The following is a 22,537-nucleotide window of genomic DNA, read 5'->3' on the forward strand; positions in this document are numbered from 1 at the left end:
CCTTATGTGGTATAATAAGCACATTAAACCATATACTGCTTATCTGGAGGCCAGAAGCTGTCATTTTATATTCAATGTAGTAATAATAATAATGATAATAATGATGATGATAATAATTGTATAAAAATAATGCAATAGTATGTTGAAAAATAATTATTCTGTTTCAGTTTGATTAAAATTCTATAAAAGCCATTTGATGAGACAATTTATACAATTATACAATTTAATTTAATTTTAAAACATGCAATTTATAAAAAATAAAGCAAAAACATTCATAGGGCCCTAAATAATGCACCATACAGACAAAAAAAAGTCATTATTCATAGAGAAAAACACAAAGGTATTTAAAGGTATAGTGCTTCTTTTTTGTGGTATTGTGTATTGTTTTAAATGTGCATGTATCAGGGATGTGCAAAACAACATATTTTCAAAATCCCCTAGTCGGTGGGTAAGCGCTGTATAATTAGTCTGGTTAGTTCAATTTTGGTTAAAACAAAATTGTTAATCATTAGTTCTTGTTTCTTCATAATGCATTAACTAATGTTAATATATACAACTTTTAATTTTAATAATGTATTAGTATATATGTAGAAATTAACATTAACCAAAATAACTAAGTCCTGTAAAACTATTGTTATTTGTTAGTTCCTGTTAGCTTATGTAGTTAGCTAAAGTTAACAAATACAACCTTATAGTAGTGTTACCAAAATGTCAATGCTAGAGGTGCCTGTTAAACCTGATAATGCAGTAGAAATACTGGCAGTAATCCAATGCAAAACAGCAAACAATCTCACGGATGTCAAAACTGTGGGTGGAAGTGTATATACAGTGCCTTGCAAAGGTATTCAGACCCCTGACCAATTCTTTCATATTACCGAATCACAAATGGTTCACTGAAATTTCATTCTGATTGATATTTTATTTTAAAACACTGAAATTCAAAATCAGTTATTGTAAGGTGACATTGTTTTTTTGTTTGGAAATATTTTGATATAATTTTGAGTAAAACTGAAAATATCTTGCTTGCATTCAACGCCCACACATTGAGGTCGAGACAACTTTTGCTGATTTGCTCCAGGTTGTTCAGTTCAGTTAGGTGACACTTGTGGACTGCAATTATCAAATAGTGCCACAGATTCTCAATAGGATTGAGATCAGGACTTTGACTGGGCCACTGTAGGACATTTATCTTTTTGTTCTTGAGCCACTCTAATGTTGCTTTGGCCTTGTACTTGGGATTATTGTCATGCTGAAAGGGGAATTTCCTCCCAAGCTTCAGTTCTTTAGCAGACTGAAGCAGGTTCTCTTGCAGTATTTCCCTATAATTTGCTCCATCCATTCTTCCTTCAATTCTAACAAGATTCCCAGTCCCTGCTGATGAGAAGCACACAGCATGATGCTGCCACCAACATACTTCACTGTCTTGAGGCATAGAAAGTGTTAGGTTTGTGCCTACATGCTTACATAGCGCTTTGAGTTTTGGCCAAAAATCTCTATCTTGGTCTCATCTGACCACAAAACCTTCTCCCACATAGCAGCTGGGTCACTCACATGCTACAGACATGCTTTCAGATGGTACTTTTTGAGTAACAGCTTCTTTCTTGCCACCCTCCCATACAGGCCAGCGTTATGCAGTGCTTTTGATATGGTTGACTGATGCACCATTACTCCCCTCCCCGCCACTGAAATCTGTAGCTCCTTCAAAGTGATTGTTGGCCTCTCTGTGGCTTCTCTCACAAGACTCCTTTTTGATAGAGCGCTGAGTTTTGAGAGATGTTTTCTTGGCAGTGCCTGGGTGGTGTGGTGCAGCTTCCACGTCCTGATTATTGATCCAACTGTGCTCACTAGGATATCCAAACATTTGGATATTATTTTGTACACTTTCCCTAATCTATGCATTTTTATTACTTTATCTCTAACTTCTGTGGAATGCTTCTGTGATGATTCACAGTCTGACCAATGATCCTTCAACAATGGGTTTTTATCGAGAAAATGTGATTGCAACTGTAATGATTCACAGGTGGATGCCAAAATAAAGTAATTGTGTCCTCGTTAGGGCAATTTCTTTCATCGGTGTAACCTGGCAGCTTCCACAGCACAGGGGTTGAATACTTATGCAAGCAAGGTATTTCCATTTTTTTATTTTTTTTATTTATTATTTCCCAACATAAAACCAATGTCACCAAACAATAATTGTGTTCCAGTGTTTTAAAATAAAATATCAAACAGAATGAAATTTAAATGCACCATTTGTAATTCAGTAATATGAGAGAATTGGTCAAGGGTCTGAATTCTTTTGCAAGGCACTGTATATATGATCGAATATCTCATAATCATGGTGGAGTGTTCGCATAATTGACGCTGTACTATATAACATATCTTAACCCCACACAAGTAGAACACTACAGACCAGTTTCTTTCATCCCATTCATGGCAAAAACACTTGAAAGGGCAGTTGTCAATCAGATCTCTGCCTATCTCTCACAGAACAAGCTGCTCCAACGAGACTGCCCTGCTATCTATCACTGAGTCACTGAGACAGGAGAAAGTTGGATCCAGATCATCCGTCCTGATTATACTGGACCTTTCTGCAGCCTTTGACACAGTCAACCATCAGATCCTCCTCTCCACCCTCTCTACTCTGGGCATCACAGGAACTGTGCTTGGCTGGTTTAAGTCCTATCTCTCAAGTAGGTCCTTCAAGGTAGCCTGAAGAGGTGAGGTGTTCAAGTCACATCAGCTACTTACTGGGGTACCTCAGGGCTTAGTGCTTGGGCCACTTATCTTCTCTATATACACAAAATCACTTGGACCCATCATTCAGGCCCATGGTTTGTCCTACCAATGCTACGCCGATGACACACAACTCTATTTGTCTTTCCAGCCAACCCTACTACAGTACTGTCTTCCAAAACGGTCAGAAATCATCACAGACCACATCGAGGATAAGACCCTTCCTCTCTTAACATGCCACACAACTTCTTGTTCAGTCACTTGTCATAACTAGACTGGACTACTGTAACGTTCTCATTGCAGGCCTCCCTGCATGTGCAATTAGACCCCTGTAAATGATCCAGAATGCAGTAGCACGTCTGGTCTTTAATAAACCAAAGAGAGTGCATGTTACACCACTCCGTGTTTCTCTTCACTGGCTGCCGGTTGATGCACGTATCAAATTCAAGGCTCTGATGCTGCTCCAGAATACCTGAAATAACTTCTGCAGAGCTGCGTTCCCACCAGAAGCCTGCGGTCGGCTAAGGAACGGCTCCTTATTGTACCAACACAAATTGGAACCAAAACACTTTCACAGACTATTGTTTCATCATACCACGTTGGTGGAATTACCTTCCCAACTCCATCCGTGAAGCAGACTCACTCTCTATCTTCAAAATAATGGCTAAAAACACATCTTTTCCAGTCACTAAAGAAAATCACTAATCTGTCTTGAATACTACTATTCTGATGCTAGTGAAACTTTGTTTGTCTCCTTAAGATGATTTGCTTATAATGAATTCCTCTTTTGTAAGTCGCTTTGGATAAAAGCATCTGCCAAATGAATAAATGTAAATATCTTCATGCCAAAATGCTTCCATGATAAGGGCAGTAAATAGAGATATGAGAAAATGAAAAATGGACAGGTGGAAACAGTCGTTAAGGTGCCCCTAAATTACTGAAACAAATATTCTTTGCTCAAATGATGCAAGAGTAATGTAACTATGTGCTTGTCGTGTTATTGCTGCTTCACAGCAAAAGCATACTTACAAAGCATCATTATTGTGTAATTAACAGTTGAGGTGAAGTGTGTAATTTCTCCACCAGAATCCCAAATGATTATGAATAACAACTAAAATTGCAGTCTGTACCACTGCGCAACCAATATCCTCTTGTGTATAGTGCAGACACCACACCCAAATCTATTGGAATACATAAAAAGCCAATACACAACTGCCTCTAAAAGTTGAAAACTTTGCCCCTTATGATGTAAAAGTCAGGATTAAAATGGGGACTATAGTGATGGGATCTACCTGTTTCCAGAGGAACTCATCATCTTGATTGATCCTCCATGTGGTGAGAAGGTGTATGGAGGAGAGGAGTCCTCCACTAAGCACTGCCGCCCTCATTCGCACTGGCAGCAACGTGTAGATGATGTATATGAAGAAGACAGACCACCAGATGCCTTCTGAGGCACTGCGTGGTGCCACCATCAGAACCCCAAAGACCTGCACCACGATTAGCACTCCAATCACAAGATAGCTGACCATCCACATGTAGTCCTGGTGAAACCCGTTTCGGTTGCATACCACCATTAGCGCCAAAAAGAGGGCCATCGCTACGGAGAGCACTGAGGCGTAGACCACGTCGGGCGGTCCGTGGATGCTGTGAAATGTGAGCATGATCCCACAAACGATCACCAACACGCCCATCAGCATTGTGAGGGAGCTCTGGTTGAGCCTGAAGAAGTAGCGCTGGTAGAGACGCTCCAGTTTGCGAGACTGAAACTTCTTGGACTGGAACACGCGTACCACCCTTTGCCAGCAGTCCGCCGCTGTTACTGACCCTGCCCTGCTGGCCGTGTCTTCGCTAGAGCCGTCAAACCCTGAGACGCCCCCTTTCCGTCCTTTTACCTCTCCATCCTCAAAACCCAGGTCCACAGATTTAAGCCCCACTCCTTCCCCCCCACCACCAACTTTCCCGTAGTGGTCTTCCTGCCAACCGCAGCGCACACCAAAGTTGCCCCCGCCGGTACCTCCAACTCCCCCTCCTCCAGACCGGGTGGCCTGGGCATGGGACAGTGGGGGAGGGGGCTCCATGGCTTCCACGTCCCGCAGGCAGCTCATGTAGCGTGGGTTGCAGAGAGAGGAGCCAACCTTGCGCTTGGACTTCTTGCCATTGCGCTCGCCCCACGCAGTCTTACGATCATCCACTCTGGCCACTATGAAGCCGTTGATCCAGGACATCCTATAGAGAGAATTGAGAAAAACCAAGGTCAAAGACAAGATGCATCTCACCAATATCTAAACAAGGAGAAACGGTATAGATTTTCTGAGTGCATTAAAAGAATATGCTCGGTTTAATACAAATTAAGATCAATTTACAGCATTTCTTGCAAAATGTTGATTTCTACAAAAATTATTTCAACTTGTCCCTTGTTCATTTAAAAAAAGAGCACAAATGTACAAGTAAGGCACTTACTGTACAATGAACTTACAACTTGTTCTTTCAAAAATATATCCACAAAGTGTAAACAATATGCATGTGATAAAATCGCTTACTAACCTTTACTGAGTAAAATTACATTACATATTACAACTTTGTTGCATTGACGAGGCCTGATTTAGTTTCATATTAAGCGGCTCACTGTAAGAGTTTTGCTTTTTTTAAGAAAAGGAATTTTTTTTTGTGGGAATCAATATTATGCCACAAATGATGTCAATTGACTTTAAAGGGATAGTTCACCCAAAACTAAAAATTCTTTGTGTTTTATTGCATGTCTTCTGAAGTGAGCCGATCAGTTTTGGGTGAGAACAGACCAAAACATAACTCTTTTTTCACTGTACATCTCGACAGCCGTCTCCTTGGCAATCATTATTTCAAGCTTGATTATACTTCCTAGCATCATCCAGCACTCTGCTCATCTGTCAAGCATTAGGAAGTTTAATTGAGCTTGAAATCATGATCGCCAATGAGACTGCTGCTGTCAAGATTCATAGTGAAAAAGGTGTTATATTTTGATCTGTTCTCACCCAAAACCGATTGGATCACTTCAGAAGACATTGATTAAACCACTGGAGTCTTATGGATTACTTTTATGCTGCTTTTATGTGCGTTTTGGAGCTTCAACGTTTTGGTCACATTCACTTGCATTGTATGGACCTACAGAGTTAAAATACTCTTCTAAAAATCTTAATTTGTGTTAATAAGAAGAAAGAAAGTCACACATGTGTGGGACACATGAGGGTGAGTAAATGATGAGAGAATTTTCATTTTTGGGTGAATTATACCTTTAATTTGTATTGGACACAAAATATTCCTTTCATGTTTATGGATTGGCCCCATTCATTTCCATTTTAAGTTCCTCACTGTAACCACAATTTCTGCCCTTTTTTTTTTTATAAATGAAGGATGAGTCAAAATAATTTATTGTATTAATCAACATTATGCCACAAATGCTGTCGATTCAGCGTAACTTTTATTTAACCCAGAATATTTCTTTAAAAGCATAGCTCAGCCAAAAATTATGATTCTATTTTTATTTACTCCCCCTCATATCTTTCTTTACCTGTATGCAGTTATGGAAATTATAGGAAGGTTTTTTGAAGAATCTTTAAGCACTTCTTATCTATACAACAACAGTGACCTAGAAATCATGTCTGGCATGTCCAAAAAGAAAAAAAACAAGATAAAAGTAGACCATGCGACTTTTGCGATATATTCCTAGTCTTATGAAGGCATACAATAGACTTATATTTTTGACTTGAGAGCTGCAGAAGAGGGGAAGTTTATCAGCAAATAATGATTTTAATTTTACTCTGTTCCTCACACAAATCTACTAGTTGGTGTCAGAAGACTTAGAATGTAGCACATGCAGTATTTTATGGTACTTCTTTTGATACCTTTTGTTGTTTGTTTATTTGGAGCCTGACAGATGTCATTGTCATTATGAACTGTCATTGAATGGAAAAGAGCGTTCCACCAAATAAAAAACAACTTTGGAATAACATGAGTGTGAGTAAATCATGACAGAAATTTCAGTTAGGGGTGAACTATATCTTTAGAGCTGTGCAGATTTGTTTTAATGTACTAAGATGTGTTTTTGCTAAGCAAGCAGTACATAATGTGTCAGTGTATGACAGTGTATGATGACACAGTATCATTCTGGTAAGTATTTGTGAAATCTATGTCAGGTTGTAGATGTCTTTACCTGTGTAGGTTCTGGTTTGCACCCCAGCCCTGATCTCACTTTCTGAGACACTCATTTATAGCAAAGAGTGAAAGCAAAAATATGGAGTTCAGACAAGCGAGTGAAGGGTATCAGTCCACTTTTGTTCCGTTAATGTAGACTGGCCTGATGAATCTGAAGATCTGTTATTGATACTGTATCTTCATGTCATCTGGATCTGTCGACAAAGAGCAATCAATAGAAACCATAAATAGAATGGAGACGATATCAATGTCTCTGAAAACATGGTAGAACGTATGTGATATAAAAGAATAGACCACATAATTGAATCCTCCTGAATCATCAAAACCTACTCTGAGGAAAACAAAACATATTCTCAAACATGTTAATCAACTAATACAGGATGCAAATGTTGGATTAGTTCCCTTCATCTTGCAGTAATATAGTGTTTAAGTGTTGAAATTACCATACACATGCAATAAGTAATTACAAAAAAGCAGATGGAAAGCACTTTAAAGGTTAATTTTCCTAAACTGACACTGTATTTGCGGGTTCTAATCAGATACGCTTTACTTCCTCAACAGAAATGATTAATAACATCATCCCTAAGCAAACAAGTTAGAAAGGTTCAGAAACAGTACAATGAGATGTAAGTTTTACATCTAATTGTGTCATTCTTTCAATTTAAAATGTCCTGAGCTCCAAATGTTATTCTAGTATTGCTGTGGGTCACAAGGTTAAAAGGATGGGACATTCTGCTAAAGGCTTGGTTCTTGACAGGTGCACAATCTTAATACAATGATAGTGTAGAGAAGGCTCATGGCATCACCAGGACTACTAATATCGAAGAACAAAAGCTTTGAATCAATTAAAGTTGAAGATGTCTCCAAAAATAAAAAGTGAAATAAATGCCTAGATAGCACAAATACATCTCCGAGATGTCTGTTTTAGATCTTTTCATCTGGAAAGCATCGCACTTTAATTAACATCTGCTATCCATCTTAAAAAGATCAGATTTAGTAATATTCTAAATCTGTTGTAGGGCTTCCAGTTCTTCTATTCTAATGTTTTCTATTTGCAAAAGTAATGTTGTTAATGAGTCTAAAATGTGTTTTTCCTTTTGATACACTAAAGCTGAAGATATAAACAACCATCTTAAGACAAAATGCTTTTGTGAAACATCTTAAGTACAAAAAATTTTGCACAGTACTGTATGTGTGCTATTAGGGATTCATATAAATAATCATTGCAATTCAGTAAAGATAATCTTAATTAAATTTTCAAATGCAGGGATATTACCTGGCAACTACCCAGATATTTCACCATTATAATCAATTGATAAATGATTCAAACACAAATATAATCACTGTATCCAATCATGTAGCTCATTACATTAGATAACACATGTTCATAACCCCCCATCATGCCAATAAACCTTTATTGACCCCTCTGTATATGAAAAGTATCACTGCATTAGCATTTCATTTTAACACAAACATAAGTAATTGATGTCTTAGCAATAGGCCCCAAAGTTATATTAATTTAGTTCTATTTTCTCTCAACTTGAAGGCACTGTAGCCTATATTATATTGAGAGGACGAGTCTTATATCACTATCTCGTGGATCTCGCCACACGACACTTCGTTTCAATGATAATCATTCATTTAATTCGAAAGCAACAACAGTAAAGACGCGGCATATCGTGTCTATTCAGACAATGACAGATAATCTGAGGTAAGAAGTGGTCGTGTTAAATGCATCATCCTCCGGCTGTCAATCAGTCATTCCCGCCAGGCCTTAAACCCGCGTGCGCGTCTATTAAATAAAGATTCCAATATCTATCACAGGCCATACGAATGAACATATAGCGCGTGGGATACTATCTACTCATCTCACATATTTGGACTCCGACCAGCTGGTGATGTCGAAAGGGTCTGATGGAAAAACAGCAATTCCTCACAATGTGTAGCCTATCTCGAGCCCTTTCCTGGTACGTATTCGCTCGCGATGTGCATTTTGACGGAGTAATGACAGAGTAACCTGCTTTGCATCCTAACTATTATCATTAATTATTTATTAGAGGCTATGTGATATATTATAGGGCTGCACAGATAGTTGCAGTACAGTATGTGCATCCTCGCTCGCGCTTGTCTCGTGCTGTATTCCTCCGGGACATTTGCGCGACATTTCAACAGCCGCGCGCTGATGTTACATAATGCGAATATACACACATCACTTCATTAATTATTATCAATCAAACCGTCGTTTTTTTTTGTTTGTTTTTGTTTATTGTTTTTGAAAATGAGAGTAGCCTTCAGTCAAATTGTGTAGTATCTTTATAAAAATAAAAAAAACACGTAGTCCTATATTTACGCTGTAGGCCTAATGCTGCAACCATCGACCTGTGTGTACATATAAATCGCCACTGACATAACATATAACATATGCATGCTATAATTTCAGCGCTTCATCGATGCCTCATGTTGCCAGAAGAACTATGCAGCATTTCTCCTATAGGCCGTTTGAAGATGTTTCGTTACATAACACTGCCTCTGTGTGTGTGTGTGTGTGTGTGTGTGTGTGTGTGTGTGTGTGTGTGTGTGTGTGTGTGTGTGTGTGTGTGTGTGTGTGTGTGCTATATACGCAGCAGTGACCGTGTCGAGGCTGTTACAGTAACAGTGTGCGGATACTTGTGCTGCACAGCATGTCACACCCGACCGCCAAGTGTGGGCTATACAGCGCCCCGTCCTTCACCCAAATAACTGAAATTATAGCGTACTACAGGCCCTAAACACGTTCTCTCGGTCCATATCTGCGGTGGACATGTTATACGGAGCATAATACATTCCAACGCATCAGTCATCTTCGCCTTGTTTTATACGCGCAGCAACACTTCAGTGACACACGCAACTCAATCGTCAAATAGACATCAAGCCTGTTTAAACCTAATGTATATAGCATCGATTTACACCCGGCGAATGCTGTTTTCCTCTTTATTTCGCATTTAGCTGGACCGTTCGACCTTTAGGGCAACATCACCACTGCAAACAAAAAAAGGCATTACATTGATGCTTTAAATGTTCAACTTTGAAAATGCAATATAGTGAATAGAGAGAGGGCTGTTGCATTTGGCCAGTGGTTATTCGCCATGTCAAAACTCAGGGCTAATGCTGCATTAAAGCCAAGACGAGGCTACACGAGCCCTCTGCACGCATATACACTGCTGACATCCGACTCTTCCAAATGTCCTATTCAAAGTGAAACACAGCAGCGCGAGGCCAAACGGAGATCATCAAATAACGTTTGTCCATCAGAAAGCAGCCCTACATAAAACGTGACTGATCACCCCAGAAAAGATCTGACTCACCATGGACATCTCTCCATTTCAGTGGCTAAAGCGATGCCGTCTCGAGCGCGCGATGTCGCTCGTTAGTTCAGTGTCCTTGTTCTCGGTTTGGGCGATGTGTTGTTTGCAGGCATCGAGGAGGACGAGGGGACAGAGGGCCACAGACGATGAAGCTCTCCCTCGCTTATGCTGCCGTCGTTTTCCAGCCTCTCCCCCTTCACACAACCGCGGTGCCAGTCTCCGCGTGTCTCAATACTCCCCCTAAAGGCCTGCGAACGACCAGCGCTCCTCACTACTGCCAACTGCTTTCACCTGTCGTCCTCCTCTGCTTTCATATTGAGAAAGAATCTAAGAACTGGACGTGTACCATAATGACAGACGGACAAGCAGATGAAATCTACATAGAGGGCATTGTGTATAGTCATCTATCTATCTATCATCAGTCTTTATTTTCTTTCTATCTATCTATCTATCTATCTATCTATCTATCTATCTATCTATCTATCTATCTATCTATCTATCTATCTATCTATCTATCTATCTATCTATCTATCTATCATCAGTTTTTATTTTCTATCTATCTATCTATCTATCTATCTATCTATCTATCTATCTATCTATCTATCTATCTATCTATCTATCTATCTATCTATCTGTCTATCTATCATCAGTTTTTATTTTCTATCTATCTATCTATCTATCTATCTATCTATCTATCTATCTATCTATCTATCATTCTTTCTTTTCTATCTATCTATCTATCTATCTATCTATCTATCTATCTATCTATCTATCTATCTATCTATCTATCTATCTATCTATCATCAGTCTTTATTATCTATCTATCTGTCTGTCTGTCTGTCTGTCTGTCTGTCTGTCTGTCTGTCTGTGACCATATAAGTGTCACTACATTAGATAACAAAATATCAAACCAATTGCCATTTATTTTAAAGAAAGATAGCACAAGCACATGTCACAAAAAGAGAAGTGTAAAGTCTCTTCACACTTAAACATGTAATGAAAAATCTCCTATCACATAAAGATAAAGATATTTTAAAGATCAATAACACATATGGTGCTTTCCATTAAATGTATTATGGGAACTTTTCACATGCCACACAAAAATATTCCTGAAAAGAAAACCTAGATACAACTACTGAGAGCATATGTTTATCCGATATCAGAAATTCAAGAATAGATTTAAAGAGGGTTGTTGGCATTCCTGTGTTATAATTAGGGGTTTAGGTTGCACTCCATTGAGACATGCAACCCAAGCCCCATAAGAACCACTTTCTAAAATCCCATAAACACTAACTGGACGCTATCAGATCAATACAATTCAATGTGAACTACTGTACACATTGTAAGAACAGTTTATTAATACAATTGCCTCTTTTTGGCTTATTGTATAATTACACAATTTTAATTATGCTATGTAATTTTCTTGGCAGACAGCTTTTCAAAACAACTTAATGGAATGCAATTATGACTATTGCTTACATCATTCTAAGAAAGTGATAGTCATATCATTATTTTAAGTTTGACAATATCTATTGCATTTCAAGTTCATACCCATATTAACACTGTCCTGTTTAATGTCACGAAAACACTGTGCACATCCCTAAATGAGCACAAACACATTGCTGCAGCAACTCAACCTCAAATGTACTTTATTGAATTATGCAACAGTATATGGCAGTCTCATAAATGCACTTTTGAGTTTAACCATTCACAGTTTACTAATTCAATAGGTGCTTTGCTAAGACTTTCAAAATGAACTAATTTTACAGTATGATTAAAAATATATTGTTAATTTCTTTTGTCTAATTCTTACTCTAACTTTCAACTGGAAAGGAGGCCATGTAAGCAGAAGATTTGTTTAGTTATGCAAAGTGCTATAGAGAGTAAAATATAAAAGTATACAGTATATGGCCGAATAAACATTTAGTAACCAGCCAAGACAAATGCAGCTAGTAAGCATACTGAAGACTAACCCATAAAGGCACACCTGTTTCAAATTTTATACAGCAACCCCAACTCTTTAAGAACTTTAAAAGGATATTGTAATTGAAACAATGTCATGTAAGCATTGAATGATGTTGATTACAACATTTAAACATATTAGATATTACAAAAAAGCTGTGAACATTTCCCTATGCTGTGTTTACACTATTGTAAATTAGTTACACTAATACCCAGTGGGTATGCCGTTGTATGCTGGTTGTTGCTTTTGCTGTTCTGTAGTGAAGAGAGGCATGAAATAAAGGTAAAATGAATACAAGAATATTTGTCTAAAGCTCAGCTGATAAATGGGTCTGGATAGACTGCCAGATCTTTGCCCTTCATAGGTTCCTCATTGCCTTAAGGTAGGGTCATGCTCTCCAGGGAAGTTGTGTTGCTATTTTAACCAGTGCTGATGTTTGTTTGAGTTAAGATGCCAAGGGCAACTGGGGTATTCTTCGATTGTAATGCTGAAACTTTAACATTTTATATACCTTTAACAGTTCAGCAAAATGATGACACCTGTCTTAAGTTCATGAGCAGGCTATGTAAACTACTAGTCAAAAGTTTGGAAACACTGGTCTGAATTTATGTTTTATGCCTAAATACTTGAAATTAGCTTTGTCGACAACTATAAATTGTGCCTACACATTGATTTCTTCACAAAACTTCGATTTAAATAAATAAATAGAATGACATAAAATAAAAACAAATAGAATAATAAATAAAACTACAATTTAAATAAATATATAAACAAAACAAAAATTATAAATTTTAATTAATAAAGATTTTTTTAATGGATTAGTAAGCCTGGAAAGTGAAGGAAAAGCAGCCAACGATGCCCAGCATATACACAAAAGTCTCTCAATACTGTTTATAAAGCATCTCAGCTGGCACCTCATAAAGTTGGTTTAAAGAATACCCAGAATGTACAGAGCTGTAATCTAGACAATGACTGAGTTCAGTATTGCATACTATCATTCTACACTTCATATATTTAAATGGCAGAATTAGTAAGAGTTGTAGTATACATTCTGAACTCAGCCTTTGGTGGACACCTTGAAAAAGCAAAAAAATTAGATAGTTTTTATTTATTTTTATTGTATTTATTTTTTCTCCCCTTTTCTCTCCAATTTGGAATGCCCAATTCCCAATGTGCTGTAAGTTTTAGTGGTGGCGTAGTGACTCGCCTCAATCCGGGTGGTGGAGGACGAATCTCAGTTGCCTCCGCGTCTGAGACCGTCAACACGCACATCTTATCACGTGGCTTGTTGAATGTGTTACCGTGGAGACATGCCACGGAGAATAGCATGAAGTTTCCACATGTGCTATCCACTCACAAATCACCACTTGCCCCACCAAGAGCGAACCACATTATAGAAACCACGAGGAGGTTACCCCATGTGACTCTACCCTCCCTTGCAACCGGGCCAATTTGGTTGCTTAGGAGTCCTGGCTGAAGTCACTCTGTATGCCCTAGATTCGAACTCGTGATTCCAGGGGTGGTAGTCAGCGTCAATACTCGCTGAGCCTCCCAGGCCCCCTAGTTTTGATTTATTTAACATTTCTGGTCACATCCTACTTCACATACTCCCATTTGTATTATTTTATAGTCTTTTTTAATAGACTTTACTATTATTCTAAAACATGGAAAATAAAGATGAGTAGGTGAGTTCAAACATTTGACTGGCCGATATGTATACTTACGGAGGTCACAACTACCTTTTAAACTATATTATCACTTTTCTTATGCGATCAAGACATAATACACATTGTGATGACGGGAGCTAAGATGTCGTCATCACTGCTGTAGTCATTATAAATTGTTTGTGGACTTATGTTTCTTTACATTTGTTATTTAGGGTTTTGTGTTTCTGTTGACAAATGGTGGCAGTGGTTTTGTCTAGTGCAGTAGAAGGCTTCAGTGAAACGTCAGGATGCCACCCAAGAGGCAAACCATTCAGAGAACGGTGGAGGAAGATGACGATGGTGCTGAGTCAATGCCTGACCAGGAAGGTATAGTGTCAGTGGCCACTACTTCACAGATGGCAGACTCAACAGGGGAGAAAATGGATCAGCTCAGAAAGACTGTTGAGAGTTTCATGCAGTCACAGCATACCAAAGAGTCGCAGCTGGAAAAAGAAGCGCAGCGTCAAGAACACAGGTGGCGTACTCTTCAACATCAGTTCGGGCAGTTGCAGATGGAGGTGCAGAGAGAGCGGCAAGAGCGACAAACATTGGGAGGTGTGTCAGCGCAAGCCTTTTTCCCTTTGACTTCCGTGAGGCAATACAGCCCTTCCCAGTCAAGTACTCCACAGAAGGCAGAGTGGTGAAGGAGGGGTCGAGAGACTACGGCATCGGTGAGCAGGCAAGGGGTGGCTCCACACGCAATGGATGGGCTGGCAAGGCCCAAAGATGTTACCTCTTCAAGAGGATGATGACATTGAGCACTATTTAACAACCTTTGAGCGGATTGCTCAAGCCTGTAGATGGCAAATTGAGGACTGGGCGTTGCATCTAGTGCCATTGCTGACAGGCAAGGCAAGAGCGGCTTATGTTGCCATGGATCTTGATGACACTTTTGAGTATGCTAGAGTGAAAGAAGCAATCTTGGATAAGTTTGAGATCAATGCAGAGACTTACAGGCGGCGTTTTAGGGCAAAAGCCCTACGACAAGAGGAGAGGAGGGGGTTATATTGCTGAACGTATCATGAAGATTTGTGCTGCCTGTAGCAATTTGTTTTCTTTGGTTATTGTCATATCAAAGTTTGCACTGAGTCCAGTGTATGTTTATTTTTGGTAAATATATATTTTTTTGGTTTAATTTTGGAATTGTTTCGGGGACACTTCACTGAGAGTTCGTACACCCCTACTACTCCACTGGCCTTTAATAAAAATCCTCTTTGGGATGATATCTGAGTCCTGAGCCTATCTACCATCTCCCCTTGATCTCTACGGGACACATTATGACACACATACTATTAAAAACAACATTACTAGTTTGTGCCATTAAGAGAGCCATTTGTGTTGAGGTCACGGCAACAGAAACCATATGCACTAAAATCATTGCAATTAATAGAATAAAAACAAACCAACTGAACACATAAAGCTCTTTATCACCTGTAATTACATCGACAGAACCCTGCTGTTTCTTTCTTAGTCAAATCAGAGTCTAGCTGTCAGCAGTTCATCACCTGTCCGGTCTGCTACCAACACTGGCCACATGATTTTAATGTCTGACGATTAGTGGCTGCCAGAGGAGTTTACATTCACATGATTGACAGCCCGATTGCTTCAATGTGACAGCGTAAACAGGAAGGAAGAGCCGTTGGACGTGTACACATCACACGACACTTTGGATCACAACTCAAGGAAAACCAATCACTGCTTGCTTACTGTATATGAAACACAGGAGATATCAGAATGAGAGGAATTTATTCGTTTATTGTAACAACAACAACAATAACAAAAATCTGTGCATAGCAATAAAATCAATGCTATTTAAGCATTACCACATGCTGTTGTGATTCTGCATACGCTGTAAAAAGTCAAACTGTGCATTTGTTATTTCAAGGAACTACAATGAAAGATTTTCTTTTGTTTTGTCAGGTAACCTAAAAATCTGCTTTATGTGGTAACATCTAAAATAACTGCACCAGGGACATGCAGACATTTTGGGGGGCACGGGCTCAAGTGGAAAAAAAGGAAACTTCTCATAATTCTTTATTTAATAATTTTTTTTTTTAACAAAACTTTAAATATATGAACACAACTCTGACTTCCTTACCAATTTATTTTAATTCCCTCTCACTCATGCAATTGTTTCATACTTAACAGATTTCTACAAAATATTGAGATTTTGGTCTATTTTGCTTCCATGTTTTCTTTTACTCTAATGGAAAGAAAACTTACAAAATACACATTTAGATGGTGTTTGTTTTAAGCCTACTACCCTCCGTCTGTTTATGAAATTAACCAAAACAAGCTAATCTGCATATTTAAATGTCATGGTTACTGTTGTAACATCTGTTCCATGATGGAGGAAATGAGACGTTGTGTCGATTGTATTGACACAAGGAGTCTTTCTTGAGAGTCACGCGTACATCTGGATTTGAGAAAAGGCCAATGAGAAATTGTCAGACAGAATTTGCATGTCTCCCCCCGGACATACAGGTAGAAAGGGAAGCGGATGTGCGCCTGTCAGTCAGGTTTTTGCACTGAGGAGCTGAGAGTAAGGTTTGGCCGTTTACAGTGGTAGGTCTAGTGTTATGGCAAGGGGGACACAACGTCTCGTTCCCTCCATCAGGGAAGGGAGGTTACAACAGTAACCATGACGTTCCCCTTCTGTCACTCACTCGACGTTGTGTCGATTGTAGTGACACAAGGGGTCCTATTTAAAAATGGCATGCACTAAACTGTGTTACATGATCTTAACACTATAAAACACGTCGGGGAAGTGTTCTTTTCCGTTCCTATTCTTTCAGGGGGAAAAGACTCTGCAGAGACCACATCCTGCCCAGGCTGGGGGGAGGTAACATGTGGCCAATACATCACATGGGTTGTCAAGCCACACGTGGAAGTGGCATGGTGGTAGGTCCTACCTAGAAAGGGAGGAGCTCTACAAACACAGCGACCGGGGCAGAGAGACTGCCCAAGGGAGACGCGGGTCCGCCATGTATGGAAAATACATCACAGGGAGTTGCCTGAAAAGGAAATTAGGCCTGTGGAGCCCTACCCCAGTACAGAGCCCTTGAAGCTCATAGTGGGTCTGGTCGCAAATTCCTCTGCTGAATTCGCAGGCCAGAGGGCTAGGGAGGAGTCATCCAGGGAGCCGTGTTAGTGGGATCTCCTGGGATAAGAGTGAAGGGGAAAGGTGCTGAGGGCAAGCGGTACACCCAGTCAGTTGTTCCACGTTACCGAGTTCTACCGTTCATGCACAGACATTCCCTTTCCGCTGTCTGCCAAAGCAGACAAAGAGCTGCTCAGAACATCTAAAGCTCTGCATGCGGTCCAAATAGATAGGCAAAGCATGTACCGGACACAGCAATGAAAAGGCTGGGTCTGCCTCCTCCCCTGGCAGCACTTGCAAGTTCATGACCTGGTCCCTGAAGGGGGTCGTAGTAACCTTGAACACGTAGCCTGGTCGCGGTCTTAGGATGACATGAGTATCTGCCGGACCGAACTCCAGGCAAGTGTCACTGACAGAGAACGCTTGCAGGTCCCCAACCCTCTTGATGGAAGCTAGCACTATCAGGAGGGTCATCTTCAAGGAGAGGGCCTTGACCTCTACAGAGTCAAGCGGCTCGAAGGGGGTTCTCTGAAGGCCCGAGGTTCTTCAGGTTCCTGCGGTGACATGCTTTAGTTATTTTGTTTATCCTATTCACCTGCAGTGCCTAGTCAAATGTATGCATATTAGGACATTTGAATTAGTAAACAGCAAATTTGCATATCAATGTGGCGATTGTGATGACGTTATTAGACAAATTTTACTGTATTCACCTGTAGTGTCTCCATTAAGTACAGTACATTAGCCTGTATGGCCATGATATATTGCCTTAGCTAAAATTTTGCTAACTTAATACATTAGCTAGTAGCTCATGAGTCATGCATGTTAGCAAGATTTGTCTTATTATATTTGTCTTTTGGCTTTTGGCTAATTAACTGTAAAGCTGAGGCACTGGTAGCTTAGTCTTTTGATCATCAATAAAAAAAGAAGCACCCCATAAAAAAGGGTACTTTCTCTCGAGGAAGAAAAAGGACAGGTGCTCAAGCTCCCTTTGATGTCTATTGGGGCTTTTGCACTGCACCGTTCAACTCGACTCGACTTTTTGGGGGTTTTCCACTGTGGATAGTACCTGGTACTTGATACTTTTTTTTGTCGAGGTTGCAAGTGAGCCGAGCCGATAATAAATGTGATGTCAAAACCCTGCAGATCCCTGATTGGTCAGAGAGAATCGTCACAACCACCGTCACTGGATTTTCGACACGGGACATCAACCCACTAGTTTTACAGTTTTTTTTAATTGGTTTGGTGCAATTTTCACAAGCAAGTGGTACATTTTCAAAACTCTTAGTACTAATCTCACAACAGATACAAAACACAAAATCACAAAGTATCCTTTTCACTACAAATAATATGTTTTTCATTTAAATCAACTATTCATTCACATTATCTGCCTTTTATAATCTTTTCAATATCAATCTTTTGATTTGCATCTCTTATCATTCAGTTTAATACATTTGTCTATCATTTAATTCAACTGATCTTAATGTTTAATCAGTTAATCATTTATTATGTCCATAGATTTTCAACTGGTCTGATTGTTGTCTGATAATTTGTAAGTTACAAATTGCTGTAAGAGATTTCAGTCAAGAAAAACCAATTATAATAATCCCAAATATTACTAATTACTTACACCAGATGATCACAATCACAATCACAGATGATGTCATCACAAATGAAATCCTGGCCATCATTGTTGACCATGTGGTTAACCTGTTAACCTGCACCCCCACTCAGGGGCTCACAGCTGAAAATGACATACCTGAATTAAAATAAATATAGCTCCTGAGAACAGTGTACCACAGGCACAATTAAGGTCTCTTTGGAAAGAAGACACTTGGCACTCTACTAACAATAAATCAGAGTTGATAATGCTCAAACAAATAAAAAGTTATAAAAGTTGAAGTGCCTCATAAATAATGTGAACTTCAAAAAATGTTTTATTATTTCATGTACAAATATATAAAAATAGACCTGGAGGAATCCAATTAGGTAAAGGATTGAAAGCCACAAGTCTCATCAGTTTATATTTCAAATTTGAGGAAGATATAATGAAAAATGGGGTTCCTGCAAGCTTTTTTCCAAGACTATGTCAGTTCCCTTTCTCCCTCCCCTGCCCGAGGCACATCCCCAGAAATGACATCCCCAAACTAAAATAATTGTAGTTACTGAACAATTTGCTCTACATGCACAATTTAGACATATTTAAAAAGAAGACACTTTGGAGTTTATTACCCAAATGTAAAAGTTGAAAAAACTTACACCGAAAAACATTTATAGAATTTAAAGTGTCTTGAAGATAATTTGTACTGCAAGTAACATTGCATTATTTTATGAAAAAATAAATGAAAACAAACCTGGAGGAATCCAGTTAGGTAATTGATTGAAAGCCACAAGTCTCATCAGTTTATATTTCACATTTGAGGAAGATATTATGAAAAATGAGATTTCTGCAATATTTTTCCAAGACTATGTCCAGGTACCAAGAAGCCTCCTTGGATACCTCAAAAAGCAACCTAATGACCAAATGTTATGAAGGGTACTGCAAGCTATTTTAGTCATCATATACACTGTTCCATGCTTTTTCAGTTATAAAATAATCCACACAGCTGTTGCATGGGAAAGAATGGAAAGATAATTAGCACCGCATGTCAAGTAAATAATTCTGTATAGTTTTTATGTGGCTGGCCATTCAATCAACAATCAAACTGATGGGCAGTCGTTTAGACAGCATTCATACTAAAGGTCGTCCATACAATCAAACTGATGGGCAGTCGTTTAGACAGCATTCATACTAAAGGTCGTCCATACAATCAAACTGATGGGCAGTCGTTTAGACACGTATAATGTGTGCATGTTACATAGCAACTCACCGATGTAAAATTGGACCATCTTTTCCGATCCTCAAGCATATCACCCTCGACGCTGTCTTCACTCTCCTCAATTTCGTCATCGCTGCTTCGAGTGATCGCAAATAAAACATCTTCAGCAGAAAAAAACTTCTTTTGACGATCCATTTGATGAGATAATCCGTCCAGTAAGTAAGACGCGAAAACAGATGTTGACTGGGGAACCGTCTTTTTACTATGGCTTGTTTGTTGTCAAATGACGGGGGTGTGGTCACAGCCTACGTCGCAGGTTAGCTCCTCAATAGAGAGTGGCTGATTCAAATAAATAAAAAAACATCTTGTTCGCGAGGAATTTAGACTTCCGGGTATCGTTGGAATCGTGCACTGCTTGGCTACATTTTCTATCAGTCATATAATTTCAATTCTTTCATTGGCTTTCGTTGTAAAGACAAAATAATAGGATCAGCATATCATGACATCAAAAAAACTGACCGCAGTGTTTGGATATTTTGACCTATATATTGCCTATCTTTGTATTTGTGTGTGTGTGTGCGGTCTTAATTTGTTCATTACACTCTAAGCAACACACCCATATAACGTTCGGCTACCGGAGTCTGTTTTTATGCATAATTTTATTGCATAACCGACAAGTATGATACTTCACCCTGAAGAAACTCGATGTAAACAAAGGAATAACCATCGATGTTACAACGTTATTGTTTCTTTGGACTAAAAATGCTCTATGGGATGTTATTCAGTGGACCCTCACCTTTCCATTCAATCTGGAACTTTTAGCAGTGGATGCGTGTGTGGCTCGTTATTACGACACTACTGGTATGTACTCCGTTTTTGATTACGTGTGTTTTGATCTGTACTGCTTACATAAATGCAAGAAATACATTCGTTATAAGCTTTTCATCGAAAAACAGAGCTCTATCATCGATGCTTGAGGCTTACACCTTTAAAATGATATATAGTTTGCCAAGATTAATGATGTTCTTTCACGTTAAATCTATTCATAAACATTAAACTTGTGGGGGGAAAAAACTCTTCCGTGCGCTGGCGCTCTGGCAAAGGTTAACAGGTTAACAGAGGCCTTACCATGGCAGAGGCTGCCAGGTTAGTTCAGCCTAACTTACAAAGGTCAACTGTCAGCTCTATCATCAAAACTTTTCGCCAAGAAAACCGGTAAGTCTGCTTCAGTAACTATTCACTATACTTTTACAATATAGTTGTCACGATTCCCCGTTGTCTGCTCAGTGTTTCTTCCCTGTCACCTGTTCCAAACTACACTTCCCATAATCCCCTGCCCTCATCACTGGCAGTGTCATTGTTCTCACCTGTGTTTAATTTAATCATTATCCTTCTGTGTATTTAAGCCCTGTTGTTTGTTCATTCGTTGTCGGTCGTTTTATAATATGGTTGTCTTTGACTGTGTTCCTGCCGTGCCCGCCGTGGATGTTTCTAGTGTTTATATTTGTATTATCCCCTCATAGATGTTTTGTTTGTTCCCTGTGTTTTGATTTAGTCTGTGTTTTCTTGTTTATTTAATAAAGAACTGCATTTAGATCCTCACTCCTCCTCTACCCTCGTCTGAATCCTAACAATAGTACTGTAAATGGCATTACTGAATAGAAGAACAACATGTAACTGTCACAGTTGTATGTCATTTATAGTAGTAAAATATTGACAGTATACTGTTTTACTCTCAGAATTAACAGGAGACAACCTGGTGGTGGTCACCCACATGTTCTGACTGACCAGCAGGAGTTGGCTGTGGTGGAAATGGTCAGGGGAAGGAATGACATACGGCTGTCTGAAATCAAGCAGACTATCGAATAGAGCAATGACACCTTTTCCAATGTGGCCACAATTAGCCTTCCAACTATTGCCCGCCTTGTGAAGAAGCACCAGGTTTCTATGAAACAAATTTACCTGGTGCCTTTTGAGAGAAATAATGCCCAGGTGAAACAACTGTGTTCAGAATATGTTCAAGTACAACACTAAATCGGTGTACTGGATGTTCAGCTTTTACTGTATGTGATAGACATGCAATTTACTGTACTGTACTACAGACTAACAATGTCAACTATTATTTGTAAAAGAGCTAACCAAATAATTATTTTAGAGGGTGATGGAGCTGGATGCTGCTGTGAACATCACAAGTATATTTTTGTTGATGACGCAGGTTTCACGTAACACGCCATGGACGTAACCTTACAGGCCAATGGGCAACCATCCAAGTGCCCGGACAACGTGGGGGAAACATCTCAATGTGTGCAGTTGCATCTGAAGATGGTGTGGTAGGCTGTAAACCAGTTCTTGGATCATACAACACTGAACATCTGATAGCTTTTCTAAATGAGCTTGAGCAGGCCTGTCAGGGTGAAAATGTCATCTATGTTATTGTGTGGGACAATGTCAGTTTCTACCATGCAGAGCTGGTTCGGGAATGGTTTCAGGCGCATCCTTGGTTCACGACCCTCTACCTACCCCATACTCTCCTTTCCTCAACCCAATTGAGGAATTCTTCTCCACATGGAGGTGGAAGGTGTGTGATCGCCATCCCCATGAGCATGTCACCCTTCTTCAAGCCATGGATGAAGCTTGCAGAAGCTTACAGTAATATTTTTAATTTGCCACTGTTAGGGGTATAA

At 39.3% G+C, this 22,537-nt stretch overlaps 1 protein-coding gene across 3 annotated transcripts in view; it reads right to left on the minus strand.

Annotated features, from left to right (window-relative positions):
• LOC127618738 (adenylate cyclase type 6-like) overlaps nt 1-10,460 on the minus strand; it is an 84,358-nt gene extending 73,898 nt beyond the window's left edge. For all 3 annotated transcript variants that reach the window (XM_052091357.1, XM_052091358.1, XM_052091356.1), the window contains exons 1-3: nt 10,269-10,460; nt 6,923-7,118; nt 4,026-4,959 (exon numbers count right to left, since the gene is read on the minus strand). In XM_052091357.1, the coding sequence (XP_051947317.1) occupies nt 4,026-4,958 (933 nt within the window). In that variant the 5' untranslated portion in view covers nt 4,959; nt 6,923-7,118; nt 10,269-10,460. The remainder of the gene's footprint in view (nt 1-4,025; nt 4,960-6,922; nt 7,119-10,268) is intronic.
• Nucleotides 10,461-22,537: the final 12,077 nt, after the last annotated feature.

This window comes from Xyrauchen texanus, chromosome 25, assembly GCF_025860055.1.
Source record: "Xyrauchen texanus isolate HMW12.3.18 chromosome 25, RBS_HiC_50CHRs, whole genome shotgun sequence".
NCBI classification, from domain to species: domain Eukaryota; kingdom Metazoa; phylum Chordata; class Actinopteri; order Cypriniformes; family Catostomidae; genus Xyrauchen; species Xyrauchen texanus.